This window comes from Harpia harpyja, chromosome 9, assembly GCF_026419915.1.
Source record: "Harpia harpyja isolate bHarHar1 chromosome 9, bHarHar1 primary haplotype, whole genome shotgun sequence".
Lineage (NCBI taxonomy): Eukaryota > Metazoa > Chordata > Aves > Accipitriformes > Accipitridae > Harpia > Harpia harpyja.
In genome coordinates, this window is record NC_068948.1 from 39275964 (window position 1) to 39291283 (window position 15320).

The following is a 15320-nucleotide window of genomic DNA, read 5'->3' on the forward strand; positions in this document are numbered from 1 at the left end:
TTGTGAAGATATAAGCCCTGCTGAAGAGAAGTGGAAACAAAGTGATGCAAGATCCTGGCTAGGAAAACCCTCAGCCCATTTGTGCTCACAGTTTTTGCTGAAGCTCAAAAAGGTGAAGTAGTGATAAATTTTCTTCATTCATGTTAATGCTGGTTATAAGGAGCTGCTGTTTGCAGAATCCTGGAGGACGCTGTCTTGCCTGCATCCCAAAGACTGTTTATTTTTAAAGTGTATTTATTTCAAAGAAAAGGAAGGAGGACATCCTGTCTTGATGTTTGTCATTCCTCTGTAAGCACAATCTCAGATTCTCTGGCTTGGGACCTGTCCAATGTAGTTCGTTTTCTTTTATAACATACTCACCCAAGAAATAGCAAGTTCTCTCAGTGCGTACCCAGAGTCAGAGTGAAAGCCTCAGCAGAGGAAACTGGAGACACATAGCTGAGCCACTAAATTTCTAAGACATCCTCAGGGGCCAAGCCCCACACTTAACAGAGATACCCAGTTGCAGGCTTGCAAGGAAATGATGTGCAAAGACCATAACCTAGTTTGCCCTCATTAATGCCTTATGCACATCTCGGCTTCTGTGCATTTCTCACATGTATTTCCAGTTTCAGGCAGACTTTAAAATGTCACTTCCACTTCTTTTTAGAGATGACAGAGAAGGAATAATCCACTATATTTCAAACTGACTGAACATTTAAGACGTGCTGCATTTATTATTCTTTTCAGGAACAGATGTGTATTATCTCCTTATCCAAGTTAAAGGGCGTTTTGGTCTTTGCTTGAAGACTGTACTAGAAAGATTTAATACTAGAGTAAGGAGTGAATAGGATAGTGAGGATAGAAGCTATTTACACAGACCTTAGGCCCTTAAAATCACTCTGAAGTCAAAATACCTCGTTATGATCCTGTGATTTTGACTGAAAGATTCTTTTACGTTTTGTCCCTTCCTGTAAAATAGCCCCACGACATAAATGATCCTGTACTCTTTTTTTTGTGTGTTTTTTTTTGTTTTTAGAGTAGGAACCCCTCCCCAGGTAGAATTTTTTTTTGCTTCATTTAAAAAACAAAATCCACTGCAGCTGCCTGGTGCCAGAACAGGACTGCAGGCAGTATATGGCAGTTCTATAGTAGCCTTATCTTGTCAGCCTACAGCTGATTCTGATTCAACAGCAGCCACAGGGCTATGCAATTAGTTTCTGGACAGAGATGGATGCAGTCTTAGCATCCAAGATTGTTCAGTCTGGATGACTAAATTTAGCCATCTGAGCTCACCATAGTATCAGTGGGGTGAAAATCCAGCAAGCTTTATTTAGGATCCCTCACCCCTCCAAAATTAAAAACATCTTATGTGCGCACATGCACGCACATGTGTATCTCTTTCAAAGATCTGGCAACGCTTTGAGACTACCTCACCAGCTCCTTCACATTTTATTCTGCCCCAGGGACCTCTTTAAAACTCTGGCTCCACCAACATCTTTGCAATTGCTCAAAACATGCAGGGTGAGGTATGGTACCTGGGTTACTTCTCCCCTCCAAACATAGGAGGTTCCCTCTGAGTTAAAGATCACTCGGACTCACAAGGACATTTGAACAGAGCCAACCACCTGGGATGAAATATGAAGTGGCCCAAACTTTCAGCCAGAGCAGAAAGAAAATGCTAAACTTAGGGTTTAAAAACAAAATGAGAAGGAAAAAGGGAATGTGGTCATTCCATAATCCCAGCTTAAGGGGGAAAAACAAAATATAGACAAGTCTTTACTTGCTGACGTGGCTGGAACTAGCTGCAAAGCTACCAGAAATATAATTCTTGTGGTTCCCAGCAAAAGCCCCAAGTTCTCCTCTCACAGTATTTCCAAGTTAGGGAAGACTGAGCTTTTTGGATGCTCATCAAATACAGGATCTGAGGAAAGACTATCCCAAGAGTAAGATATAAAACTCCAGTCTGTTAGTTTAAGAAGTGACCACATTTACTTCACTAGCTGACTGATCTAGAGATCAAAGCTGGTAGGACTTTTTCCAAGTGGAGGACAAAGTTAATCGGAGACTTTATAAAATTAGCGCTCTACTTACTTTTGCATTTTCAGCTCATCTTTGCATGCAAGGTTTATTTTCTTTCATTAGCGTTAACTAGATACAGCAGCAGCACATCTAACCTATTTTTCCACCTGGCAGTACAAGAATTCCTGGAAGTGCCTTGGAATCACCATTTCCCCCTCCACCAAATTGCCTTTGCTGTTTAAAGCATGAGGCAACAGCAAAAGGAGACTCTTTCATCCCATACTAGGGCAACTCTTCAAGTGCCTCTGGATGCTTGAAAGTAGCAGACCCAACAGAAGTAGATCAGGACATGGGACTGACGGAGTATAACAAAAATTGCCGACACTTTGCTTAGTTATTAGGAGAGAGTTTTCCCTGTCTCCTTTTTCCAGTCCTTAATTGTGATTTTTTTCAGATCGATCTCCAAAAGAGTTCTCATCAATTATGAGAGTATCCTGCTTACTAAAGGGGTCTCCCTCACCCTCCCAATAACCCCATCTCAACACAACCCATATACCTGCACACGCACTTCGTATTCTCTCCTTGCTCCCTGAGCAAATTCACATAAACAAGCACTGAACAGGGTTCAGTTGTGGGACTCTGAAACTGGGCCGAGCATACATTTGCTTTTAATACATTTATGGTATCAGAGCGGTTGCACTCAGGTTTTTCAACAAGGGTCTAATATTTCTTGAAGTGAGTGCAACCTGCTGGATTTAAGCAAAACCAAAACTGCATTTTTTCACAGACGCTCTGTTATTTCAGTGGTGGGTAGCAGCAGTTCCACCACATAAAAGTGATTATGGATGTGACATTTCCACTCTGCAAATCCCATTTTCAGGAAAGAACCCGACTTGTCTTATATTCCTTCTTGGCATACATCAGACAGCTTCGCAGGGCCCTGTTTTCACACCTATCACCAACTTTTCTATTGTTTTTAATGGTTTACAGGACATTCAAAGAGAACAAATACGCAGGTAGGAAGGGAAGGGGACTATGAAAGCCTGTTGCTGCAGGAGACAATGAAAATAAAAATATTGTTAGAAGAGTAGAGGAGGGAAGCAGGAATGCAGCGCAGCAGTTAGAGCAAAGAATGCAAAGTCAGAATGAGACTTCAGGACTTGGAGGCCCAAATATGCCTCAGACTGTAGGCATGCTATTTTCTCTTATTCTTCCCATATGTGACTTTGCTGCAGCTGAGCCCTGAGCTCAAGCGTCACAACAAGATTGCTTGGAAGGCACTGCTTTATTTCAGCAGAGAACAGACAACCTTCTCCTCGCTTCTCAGGAAAAAAAAAAATAATCAGGGAGGATGGTAATGTTTGCATTACCCTTGGATGAAGGCAAGTAGGTTCTGTCAGGATGGAAAGAGGCTGGCAGGGCCCAGGATATCCTCACCAGCTCCGAGCGCCTGCCTGTAGATGCAGCATTTCCTACGGCAGCCTGCCAAACCGTTAGGCAGGCCATTGCCACAACAAATCTCTGTGAATCAAAGCAGCTGCAGAAGAAGAGGCAGGAGAAGGTCAGTGATCTCATTAGAGCCAGGAGGCCTGGGCCCCCCAGCCACAGCAAGGTCCCAGCTTCACAGCTGCAGTGTATTTTGATACCTGGCCTCAAGCAGATTGCATAATTGCACCATGAGGTCACCATCCCTCCTCCTTGATCCTCTCTGAGAACAGGAGGTGGAGAAAAGGAAAATCACATAAAAACAAACAGGGGCACTCTGACAACCACCAGGCACAGTGACACACTCCAGTTTCTGTGGAGAACAACAGACCTTCTCATTTGACTCCAGAGATGCAATGCCTTTTTCTCCTTACAAAAAAATGCTTGTTCTCAGAGACACAAACAGGGGCTGTTTTCTGAACAATCACCCGTGGAACAGCACAGCTTTCCATAGCATGATCAGCAGTATATGCAGCCTGGGCAGACTTTGTAACTTGACATTTTGTACTTGCCGTCGGAGCAACCAGAGGAAAGGCAGTCTCATGCTCTGCTGTTTTGGGGAGGTTCAGGTGAGATGCAAAAGCAGTTTATCCTTACTAAGCCAGAAATGCCAACCTACTCTGTAGTTAAGAGCAATGGGCAGAATTTTCTGCAGTAGCCGCAGATATTTTGGGTACCTGATGCAAGATTCCTATGTAAGGCCATGAATGAAGATCACCCAGCTCTGGGTGCGGGGCTTTGCTGGCTCATTTGGCTTGCCTCTCTGCAGAAAAAAGCCAGAGTTGTTTCCTGCAGAGGGAAATTCAAAGCAGGAGTTAAGAGATGGTCTTAACAGCCCTCTGAAAGAGTATTTCTCCCTCTCAGTGAAGGTGGGACTTGAGGAGGCTTCCTGGCTAACTCGGCTACCTAAATGTTCATAGGTGAAATCTCAGGATATTGAGAAGACAATAAAACCATTCTTGCTCTTTTTCCCCATATCATATATAGGCAGAAGTTTTACTTCTCCCCTTTCAGTTCTTTAATTAAGATTGAGTTGTATTCACCTACAAGATGTCTTGCACCTTACAGCTCCGTAAATCTGGCTAAGCAGAGTTCTCTCTCCTCATCCAGTTCTTTCTTTGATTTAGATTTCTAAGGCTAGAAATTCTTATGATGAATAGTTTTTCTCTGGGCTTGGCAGCAGCCTGGCAGTTTATGGGGTTTTGCTACCTGACAGTTTCCCAAGTTGAAGTTACCACCCACCACAGGAGTAACCCTGGCATTCACTGATTATTCAGTAATTGCTGTATGCCAAGGTGTAGACATGCTCATGAAGTGGATAAAATATTGGTAGGAGTGTAAAATACAGATAGAAATGCTCTGGAAGACACCTAGGCCAAGGCATAGGACATGTCCAATTTTTTCTTTCATTTCATTGATGCACTTACATCCAAGTGCTTTTACTAGAAACTAAGCACCAGGTCTTATTCTGAACTCCTCTTCATCCTTCGCTGCAGCCCCACATTGCAATATTAATTTCCTCCTTCTCATCTCGGTCTGAAAGGGACAAAAGCCAGATTGTTTTTCTATGAAATGATTTGAAAAATCTATTTAAAACATGCAAATCCAGTGCTTGGAAAGACCCACTTGACTAGGCAGTGTTCCCTTGGGGACTACAACTATTACACTCATAAAGTAGAACTATTTTAAGCAGAAACCTGTCATTAGTATCTCATAAATTTATTGTGCTATGTTCATGCAACAAATGCAAGTGAGACATGTCATTATGAGAGCATTGGTTTTCCCCTTTCATCCCAACATTAGCTTTTATGGCTAAGGAAGCATACAACGTATCTAAGACAACATCCACCAGGGAGTGCCAGAATTCACATCAACAACCAGCTTTTTCTTGTGGACTTTCCAGACTAATCCTTGCAGGGGAAAAAAAAAAAAAGAGCTAACTCCTGTGACTGGACACTCAACAGACAAATAGAGATTCTCCAACAAAGGTGCAAGATGCCATATCAAATAAGATCCTACATCTATACAAAGCTGCTATCTCTGTTCTAGTTTTTGGGGGTTTGGGGTCTTGGGGTTTTTTTGTTGTTGTTTTTTTTTTTTTCAGCAAATACCCTCATTCAAACATACAAAAAAATGTAAAGCTTTAGAAAGGGAAACAAAGGCATCATTTAGAGTGTCTCCTCAGGCAAATAATCATGAATATGATGGGACCATCGTAAATAAAAGTAAGGCAGTGTAATGAAGAGTTCAAGATGCCATGGCCATTTGCTTCAGGGTTTTAATAGGTCAGCATAGGTCTTTTTTCTACTAGAGCAAGTTCTCATTAACAAAGTGTACACAACATACCATAGAAAAAATTAACAGCAAACGATAGGGTTGGTGGGAACTAACAGAAGTGATGAGGGAGTTTCCAGAAGATCAATCTGGTTTTCATTTTCTATAAATTGAACAGGCCAGAGCAGCTCAAATTAAAGAGTAGAAAACATGGTCAGACTGTTTGAACTGCTTGGTAACCAGATGAAATATATAACAAAACAAAAGCTATAGCACTGCAGTAAAGTTTGCTTGTAGAGTTCAGTATAAAAGTCCATTTAGCAAGTTATGTATGTTCATAGGAATCTGTAAAACTAGTGTTCCCAAATTAACTTTTTATATATATATATAACCTCCCAAATACATGGGGGAGATTTAAATAATGAAATCCATATGCAGCTTAGGTGCCCCAAATCGCTTTGTTTTGTTTTAAAAGTACCAGAAACAGGAGAAAGGGGAACTGAAAGGCAATCCCGTGCAAATTTTGCTGGCCACTTCCCAGGAAATAAATTTGGATCTTTAAAAGCAAGCAAAACACACATGTATACATGTAAACTGGCCTTGCAAAAAAGCAAGCTGTTTGTGCTTGGATTTCCAGCTGCGTGACCCTATTGTTTCATCCAGACACTTCAGATGTTTCACATGTTGGAAGTCTATTGTACAAACATATGGAGAGGGAAACATTCCACGTGTGAAAGCCAAAACCTGCAAATATCCTGTATCGCTACTAGCATGCCGCAGAGTTGTCACTGCAATTCTTTGGGAACTGGGTCGTTGTTTCACTACATGTCACTAACAGGTGAGAGGGCTTATGCAGAAGACATGGATAATGATCCTTAAAAAGCAAACAAAGAAAAACCCTCTCTCTTTCATGTGATATTTTTAACTAGGCTTCTAAATGAGCCATTGCTACAGGTGAGGCTGGCCATTCAGAGGTCTGTTACGCTCTGAACGCATACCCTTAGTTTTGGATGGTATACAAAGAGTAGCACTTTTCCCCACCTCGTTGTTCCAGGATTAGTCTCCTCTTGTGCACTCTGCAAAGGGAAATTTCCAAGACTCCACCTTTGCCAGGATTTCAGAGAGCAGGATGCTTGTAAATTTTACTTTACTGCCTACACATAAGGAGAGACCATGAGGGCACAGCAGGGAGGGTGTGGGAGAAAGCAGAAAAAAGTATCACAGATACTGCAGCCAGAGAAGAACTAAGCACTGGGTTTGTTGTTACAGGGTCCCAACCAGTGAGCAGTTTATTTTTCCAAATAAATCTGCTTTGCAGACATCCTTTCTTCTTCCCCATTCAAGTTTCAACCAGGAAACCTGGAATAAGTTACTGTTGATTTTAGAGGCAAATCAAAGTGTTCAGCCTGCTAAGCTTGCATTTAAAGCTAGTCTTGATGAGAACTCCTTGGGGCCCTTGTATTCAAATAGTGAGGCCTCAGATTCACCTGAACTGCCCACCCATGCAGATCTATAACACAGGCAGGAGGATGAGGGGATGGGCAGCCTGGGCTTCAAGCCTCAGTTCTAACAGTACAGGCTCCACATTTTAAGTCAAATCCAGAAAAAAAATCCCTTTAATAAAAACTTAAAGTCATACAAAACAGTGGAATATTTACTAACCAAGACGAGGAGAGGGCTGGATTTAGGTAGAACAAGTGGATTAGGTCTCCCGTTGCTAATCCCAAATTAAGTACGGTACAGAGCAGGCACACCCTCCTTGGAAAGGCTGAGCAACCAACTTTCTGGGATTTGGATCAGGCTGGACTGTCAGAGGCATTTCAGCCCAGCTCTCCTGTATTCAGGAAGCTGTCCTTGTTGGCATCCTTGACACCTGACCCTTGCTACAGTCCTGCTACTCCTTAACAGAATAACGAAACACAAACACTACGGAAACACATCAGTAAGAGATCAGTGAACTTCCAAAAGTCCCTTCTTCAGAGCTGACAGTAGTTCTGAATGGAGGCTTGTACCAGCCCATTTTGTTTAGCTGGTTTGATGTTGCAACCTGGCTGCTAATATAAAGAAACGAGAAGAATAAAATACTGGATGAAAATGAGATAGCACAGCAGGTTATGGCTTGCATGTGGCAAATTTGCTTTTGTTTTGCCACTTTGAACACCACCCACCCCTGCTTCATACTGAAGCATAATGGTGCTGCCTATACTCCCCCAGGACCAAGGATTTCACATAATTTAATAGTTTCTGTAATTAGGTATTTGTGAAACTCTGAAATCCTCTGATGAAAGGTGCTGTAAAAGTATTACCAAAAGTCGTCTACCATTAAAGGACTCCACCCAAACCCAAATACAGATGTCGTCCTCAATGTACATCATTACTAATCCAAGCCAGCAGTACTTATGGCCTCATTTAAATCCTCCTGAAGTCCCAGATGACTTCTGTGAGCTCTAGGAGGGCCCCAAGAATTCTAGAAAGGAAATATAGGCAAATTAGCCTTTTCTCCTCTCAAAACTGAATGTCCTTTTCATTGGCAATGACATGAGTAAGGATATTCAAAATGAACCATAAAGCCATTTGGTGCTGAGAGCTTGTAAGAGGAATTATAATGTTCCTACACTGAGTTTGAAAACTAAGGCTGCCAGTAAGGCTTTTCCCTACTGCTATATAATTGTTCCACATACTAATGCAAGACCCTATAGTGCCCTGTACCTACTCCACCCTCCTCCTGCCATGGATTTGTACAAGTAAAACAGGATTATTTTTCTATTTAGTACTTCCCATACTCAAGGAAGTATCTAAACACCAAGTTGAATATTTATTCTTTATAGACCTGAGATACCAGTGCATAGACTGACCTTGTAATAATAATAGTGTGTAATGGGAAGAGTTGCTATACCAGACCTAGTCTAGCTACACTACTGCTGGGTAGCCACTCTCTGGTACCAAACATGCCATGAGTTCTTTTTTTTAAGAAAAAAGGGAAGCAGGAAGAGACAGACTTGAACATTTTACCACCATTCCTGGTCTGTCACACAAAGAAGCAGATGGGGAGAATAGTAATTGTTTGTTGGTTACCACAGGAAAGTTTGTTTGCTGGGTCTTTTTAAACCAGTGCAACAGGACTGTTTGCTTCAACCTACTTAGTAGTAAATAAACAAAAATGACTTCAGCGTTTTCATCCCAAGGATGGTTGGCATCTCTAGTGGTACTGCACTCTTTTAGCTCCTTCCACATGAAGATTACCCACATCGTTCCAGAAATCTTCTGCCACTGGCTTACTTCTCTTACCTTGGCTGCTGCTTCCATTGCTGGCCTTGGCAAACAAGAGAATTATGGTTCAGCTCTACAAAGAGAGAGTCCCATGTGCTATGCAGGACTTGAGGCCAGCCTCATCCATCTTCTCAGCTTTCAGCTTCTTCAGTGCTTCAGTAATTAGAATTATCAGGACTAAAACACTGTGGACATTATTGCTGCTTAGCGTGAAGCTAACAAGAGAGCGCCAGATTTACAACATTCTGGCCAGACAGAGAATTAAAAAAAAGTTACAAATCATTGCCCAGTTCCAGGGATACGTACTCCAGGATCTTATTTCGCCAGAGACTCCACGTGAACTTTAGCCTCTAGGAGAAATCCGCCTGCATTTTTCTAATTGAAATACCAGTCAGACCAGTGGCGGGATGCAAACTAACACGCATGAAAAATAAAGGTTCAATGACCCAAATCAATTATGTTTTAAGGGCACAGCTCTGGACTCAGTAGGAAATATTTTAAACAGGAAAAAGAGCTAAACAGGATCATTCATTGAACTGACCTGGAAATGAGACAGAAATTTGGTAAATAAGAAGTTCAGTGCAAGCCAGTTTTATGTACCAACTGTAGTGGATTAAAAAAAAAACAACCAAATGAAAAGCAAGCCCAGATATTTCTTAGACTCAAATAATGTTTCAGACTTCTGGGTACTAAAGTGAACAGTGCAATAAAACAAAGCAATTCTCATGCCTTCCTTGAGCACAGGCAGTGTAACACAGTTTAATTCCAGACATAAAAAAAAGCAGTTTCTAGAAATCCTGAAACTGCATCTTTATTAAAATAGGACAACCTGCAGGTCTTCTATAAAACAAAAATAATAATTTAAAGAAAAAAACAACTCCTGAAGATCAGAACCAGTTACTGTGGCTGGATTTTTAAAGCACATACACACAAGCTAGGGAGAAAACAGCTCTACTGCTTCAGAATACATGAATATAGCTGCTCCCCAAACTGGCTGAACATACAGAGTAAATATCTGCCAAGGTACACTGTAAACACAATAGGATGCAGCTACAGCAATTAATCAAGATATAAAGAAATAGGAAAGACCTATCATTTCTCTACTCCTAAAGAACGAGTACTTTCACAAACAGTGGAGAGATTAATAGATATTAAGCTCATTGCGAACAAACTTTCAGATTCTTTGAAGGTGCCTTATTTCTCTCGACTGGCTTCGTTTCTCGAGACAGAAAGACAGCCTGGTGTGCATATACAGTGCTTTACAGTAACCTGTAAAGCAAAAGCTACCTGGACCTAAACATCCCATTAAAGTGTTACTAAAATAACCCCCACACCTGGCAGCAGCTGGGATTGGAACCAGATGTGCAGTACATCTGGTAAAGAATGGCGCTGCTGCTAGCAGGCGCTGAGCCGTTTGAGTGATGTACTTTTCCAGTCCAGCAATTGTCTGGAAAGACTTGATAAAACTTATATATTTTGCCTCTGCTTTTCTTAAGGCAGAGGTTGACCACAAACAGACCTATTGTGTGTCAACTTAAAACATTTGAGAATTTCCATATCCTCCCCCCTCCCCAATCAGAAGTGCATATTTTGCTGCTCCAGTTGCATAATTTACTGATTCAGCTGCATGCTTGGTCGATCTGGCAGGAGACTAGTACGGTAGTTGAGATTCTGGATACATTGCCAATTGTGCAGCGTGCTTTGTTGATCAGGGCCGTAGAATTTAATAGCTGAAATTTCATACACTTTACTAATCAGGCCACATTCTTTGCTAATTGAGGTGCATATTTTAGTAGTTGATTTTTTTTTAATCCTTCACTGATCTTGGGAAGGATCCTGCTCCCTCTGAAACCATCGGGAATTTTGCCATAGCCCTCACTGGGAGCAGGACTAAGACTTTCACTAGAGGGTCTAGGATCGCTAAGATTTCTTCTCTTAAAAGGAACAAGAAAAGCTTGATTTTTTCTTTAAGCCAGCAAGTGAAGATCACCAGATGAAGGATGGCACTGGCATAGAGACCTCCTCCATAGGGAGTTGATTAAACAGATAATATTTTATGGACATACAGAGACATAATTCTGACTATGTTATTCTTTCATCAGGCTTACATTCTTCCTTCGGGATAAACAAGCCACTTATCTGCACATCTTGTTCCATCTGATACAGACACGCAGGAGGAAACATCATACACCTTATCTTCCAATTTTCTTTCATTTGATCTAACTCCTATTTTTATACTGCTGTAGTGCTCAGTGAAGGATTCCAGAGAGAGCTCTGCTTTGCCACAAAACATGTTTCAAACATGCACGCTACCTCACAGCATCCCAAACTTCCTCAACTCTGAGTGGCAGAGACCACCTTCCCGGATGAAAAGAACAGTTCATTTTCCTATACCTCATGCAGACTTTGCCCTTGCCAAGGAAGTTTCTGTTATGTTTTTACATTGTTAACTCTAAGCCAGAAGACAATTCATTTCCCATAAATCTTTGAATACCTTTTTCCAACTGCTAAATTGAACTACATTTGAACCACCAACTTAGAGTGGGATGTGTATTTTTTTACTAGCATAGCAACATTATCAGAATGTAGCCAAAAAAGATAAAAATAATGAAGCCTACGCAGCATAGTGCAGTCCTTGATGAGCGAAGAGCAAGTGCAACTTAAAAAAATAACAAAACCAGGCAGCAAGAGATGTACACACACGTCTGTTTGCACAGATTCACTGTCACATTCAGGAAGATAAGCAATAGAAAATGCCTAAGTTTCATTCTGCAAAAGAAATTGTCCAGTATGTTAAGAAACTGTAGACAACGTGATCAAAAGAATAATTGACACAGCAAGAAGTCAAGTCTGGGAAAGTATGCGGGAGGTTGTTGCTTCTTCACTAAGGGGCCAGTTTCTTTTCTATAGTGCTGTTGGTTAATACTTTAGTTCAGATACTGCCTGATGGGAAATCAAACAGTCCTGATTTCAGAGTTAAGAGAACAACAGAAGTTGGCTAGGAAACATAGAAGAAAATCAAGCAAAAATCATACAGCTTGCTGATGCATTCAGTGTCCCACCATTGCCACTCACACCACACAGCTAATGCTGTCCTTCTCATGACTGTACAGGCAAAGTTAGAACAAAACTAGCACAGGAAGGATGCAATAGCTTAGGGCAGCAAGCAAGTTACGTAGTTTAATAAGAGAAGTATGCAGCTGGATGAGGATAAGCTTGCAGGTTCTGCAATGCAATTCTGAGTTGAAAGAGAAACAAAAGACAAAACCCCACAACCGTACAATTCAATAGATTTAAGTGTGCACCTTTGTAAAGCTAATACTTAGTACTTCAGTGCCAGAAATGTGGCTTAATTACGAAGTTCTCACTGTAGCTATCTTCACTAGGATACCAGAGTGAGATAAAACATCTTCGTTTCAACCACAAAGTCGTAGCTGTGTTCTTATGTGCTGTGGCAGGGAGTTGGTGTATCAGGCAGAATTACAATGCTGTTTTCCACCAGGGAAAGCAACCCCCCACCTTTTTTCTTCACATACATGTACGTAACAAAAGACATAAATGTATGGAATGTTATTTTCTTATAGTGTAGTGGCTCGTGTTTTATAGAGCTGAGAATCTCTACCAGAAGCATCAAATCTTGCTCCTGTCAGGGTCCACAGGCGAAGTCCCGCTCACTTCAGCGGGACGAGGACTGCTTACCCTTCCCAAAGCACAGAACAACTGTTTGCTCTGCAGCTGCTCCTAGTTGCGGGGTACTCTGTGCTTCCTCGTCTGCCTTTCCAGCACTGCTCTGGTTCCCCCAGTGCTCACCCAGTGGCTCCCAGCCTACGCCAAGATCCCTGCCCCGAGAGCCGTAGCTGTCATCTGCACTGTTTACCTGCTCTCCGGACTACAGAGGAGGTGCATGGGGACAGTAATACAGCACAAGGTGCTTTGTTTCGGCTCCGTATGCCAGGCTACCCCTCGTTAGGGACGCCTTTGGGCGAGTGCTCTGATTGCCGCTGGAAATGCTGTTCAATGGGTTTCCACGGGGCTTGCACCGGATTTCGGGTCTGGCAGTATCGAAGCGGAGAGGGGGATCCGGAGACGGACTGCCGCAGCACCGCGTCTCCCGGCGCCTTTTGGACTCCGAGGCGAGTCACCAGCCAGCCCCGAAGAGGCGCACCCAAACCCCGCCGCCGAGCGGGCAGGGGCCGAGGGGCAGCCCGCCGGACCCCTCCTCCCGGGGGCCGCGGCGCATCCTTCCTCCCGGTCCCGGGACTCCCGGCAGCTCTGCCGCATCCCCCGTCCCGGGACTTGCCGGGACCTCTCCCTCCCCGATGCGCGCCGAGCCCCCGGGGCACCCCCCTCCCCGTCGGGTTTGCCGCTGTCCGCCCCGCGCTGGGAGCCCGCTGCCGCCCTGCCCGCCGCCGGGCGCCCGGTACCGACGGGGCCGGGCGGGGGCCGCCCGTGGGGGGGTTACCTTGCCTCCCGCCCCGCCGAGGCAGAGGGCCGCGGCCGCCGCCAGGACGAGCCCCGCGCCGGGGAAGCTCCGGCCCATGGCGCGGGGCGCTGCGCCGTGCCGAGCCGCGCCGAGCCGAGCCGAGCGCAGCTTTGCGCTGTCGAGCCGAGCCGAGCCGTGCCCCGAGCGGGCGCCGCTGACAGCGACCCCCCGAGCCCGGCCTCCCCGCCCCTCGCCCCCTCCCCCGGCCGCTCCCGGCCCCTGCCCTCCCCCCCGGGGGGTCACCTGCGGCGCGGAGCTCGGCGGGGAGCGGGCGAGGCGCCACGGGAGAGGAGGGGGTCGGCCGGCCGCGGGGCTGGGGCGGGGAGCGGAGGTGCCCAGTCCGAGTCCTGTCCCCCCCCACACACACGCCCCCCGCGGCAAGCAGGGGCCGAGCGGGGTGCCCAGGGCTGTATCCTCTCCGGGCGTGGGAACCGCCGGGGATGGAGGCAGCCCAACCTCTCCGAGCAGCCGGCTTGAGCGGGCTCCCGCGGAAAAAAGTTTCTCCTGCTGTGCGGTGGGGAGACGGAGGGGCCGGTGTCCTGGCACCAGCGAGGGCAGCTGCCCTGGGCAGCGTACCCGGCCGCTGCTCCAGTCTCCTGCCAGAGGCTGCAGCCCAGTCGGGGGGGTGAATTATCAGGGGAATGGGAAATAGGGAAAGGGCTCAGGTCTCTCCAAGGAGGAAACGTCACCCCAGCTTCATCTGAGCACGGAGCAAAGGACGGGGAAGGAACACCCCTGGCTGGGCATCCTGGGGAGCCCAAAGAGAGGGAGCTGCACAAAAACTAGCCGTCAGGGTAGAGCAGCCACTGAACCTGTCTGGAGACCGTGGGAGGGCAGGGGACATTCCTCGTTTCTGAGGCAGTTTCCTGGTTTTCCAAATGAGACTCTCTCCTGTACCCTCTCCAGTCACGCACGTGCTGCAATGAGTGTCGGGCAGCCCCACAGCCCCCAGCAACCAAAAATTATTCTGTCCTTCCAGGTGGCAGCGAACATACGTTGCTAGCTGCAGTTCACTCTTCTGTAGGAAGAGTTGCAGTAACCTATTTTAAAAGTAAAAGTATTTGACAAAATACTGTGGTTTTACACTTGGAGCTGCTTTTTTGTAGCTCGGTTACCCCCCCCCACCGTAAGCAGCACAAGGAGCCCTCACAGATCCAGCTCTGTCTGGCATGGGAGGGGAATCTGCCAAGCGGCAAGCTGTGATGGGATTTCTTACACCTTTCCCAAAAAATTCTTGTGCCGGCCACTGCTGGAAAAGGGACAACGGACTAGCCAGGCTGTTGGGCTGCGCTGGCATCCCAGTTCCTGAATTCCTCTTTCCCAAAGAGCAGAGATTAACCTGGTTTTCAGAGGACGATGTAATCAATGGAAAAAAACTGGATAATACCTTCAGTTGATGTCCAAGTGGGTGCATATAATAAGCATGAAGTTGGAGGACTGCTGTTGAAGAAAACCGTGGGGTTTTTTGATAAATGCATGAATGTACTTTGTATTTGACTTTCCATATTGTCATTTCATTGTGTAAATCGGAAGTAATGTCTTGAGTTTATACTTTGTAATGAAAGCTGGAGAGGCTGGGGACAGGCACCGAGGCAGCAGTCTCGCTCTGAATGCATGCTGACACTGAGCTCATGTGTAATCCAGGGCTATTCACCTACTCTGTGGGTTTGATGTCCTGTCTATAGAAAATAATGCTTGACTCCCAAAGAGATGAAACAGATATCCACATAATCCTTGCAGTGCTTGTGAGATGAAGCTGCCCATTATCCTTTATTGTACAAACCGGGGACACCTGGAGAAAGTAACA

At 44.9% G+C, this 15320-nt stretch overlaps 1 protein-coding gene across 1 annotated transcript in view; it reads right to left on the minus strand.

Moving 5' to 3' along the window:
- The window catches only part of LOC128146193 (uncharacterized), a 34655-nt gene extending 20840 nt beyond the window's left edge, over positions 1–13815 (minus strand). Inside the window, exon 1 of the mRNA XM_052797372.1 lies at positions 13493–13815. Coding sequence (XP_052653332.1) covers positions 13493–13570 — 78 coding nt within the window. The 5' untranslated portion in view covers positions 13571–13815. The remainder of the gene's footprint in view (positions 1–13492) is intronic.
- Positions 13816–15320: the final 1505 nt, after the last annotated feature.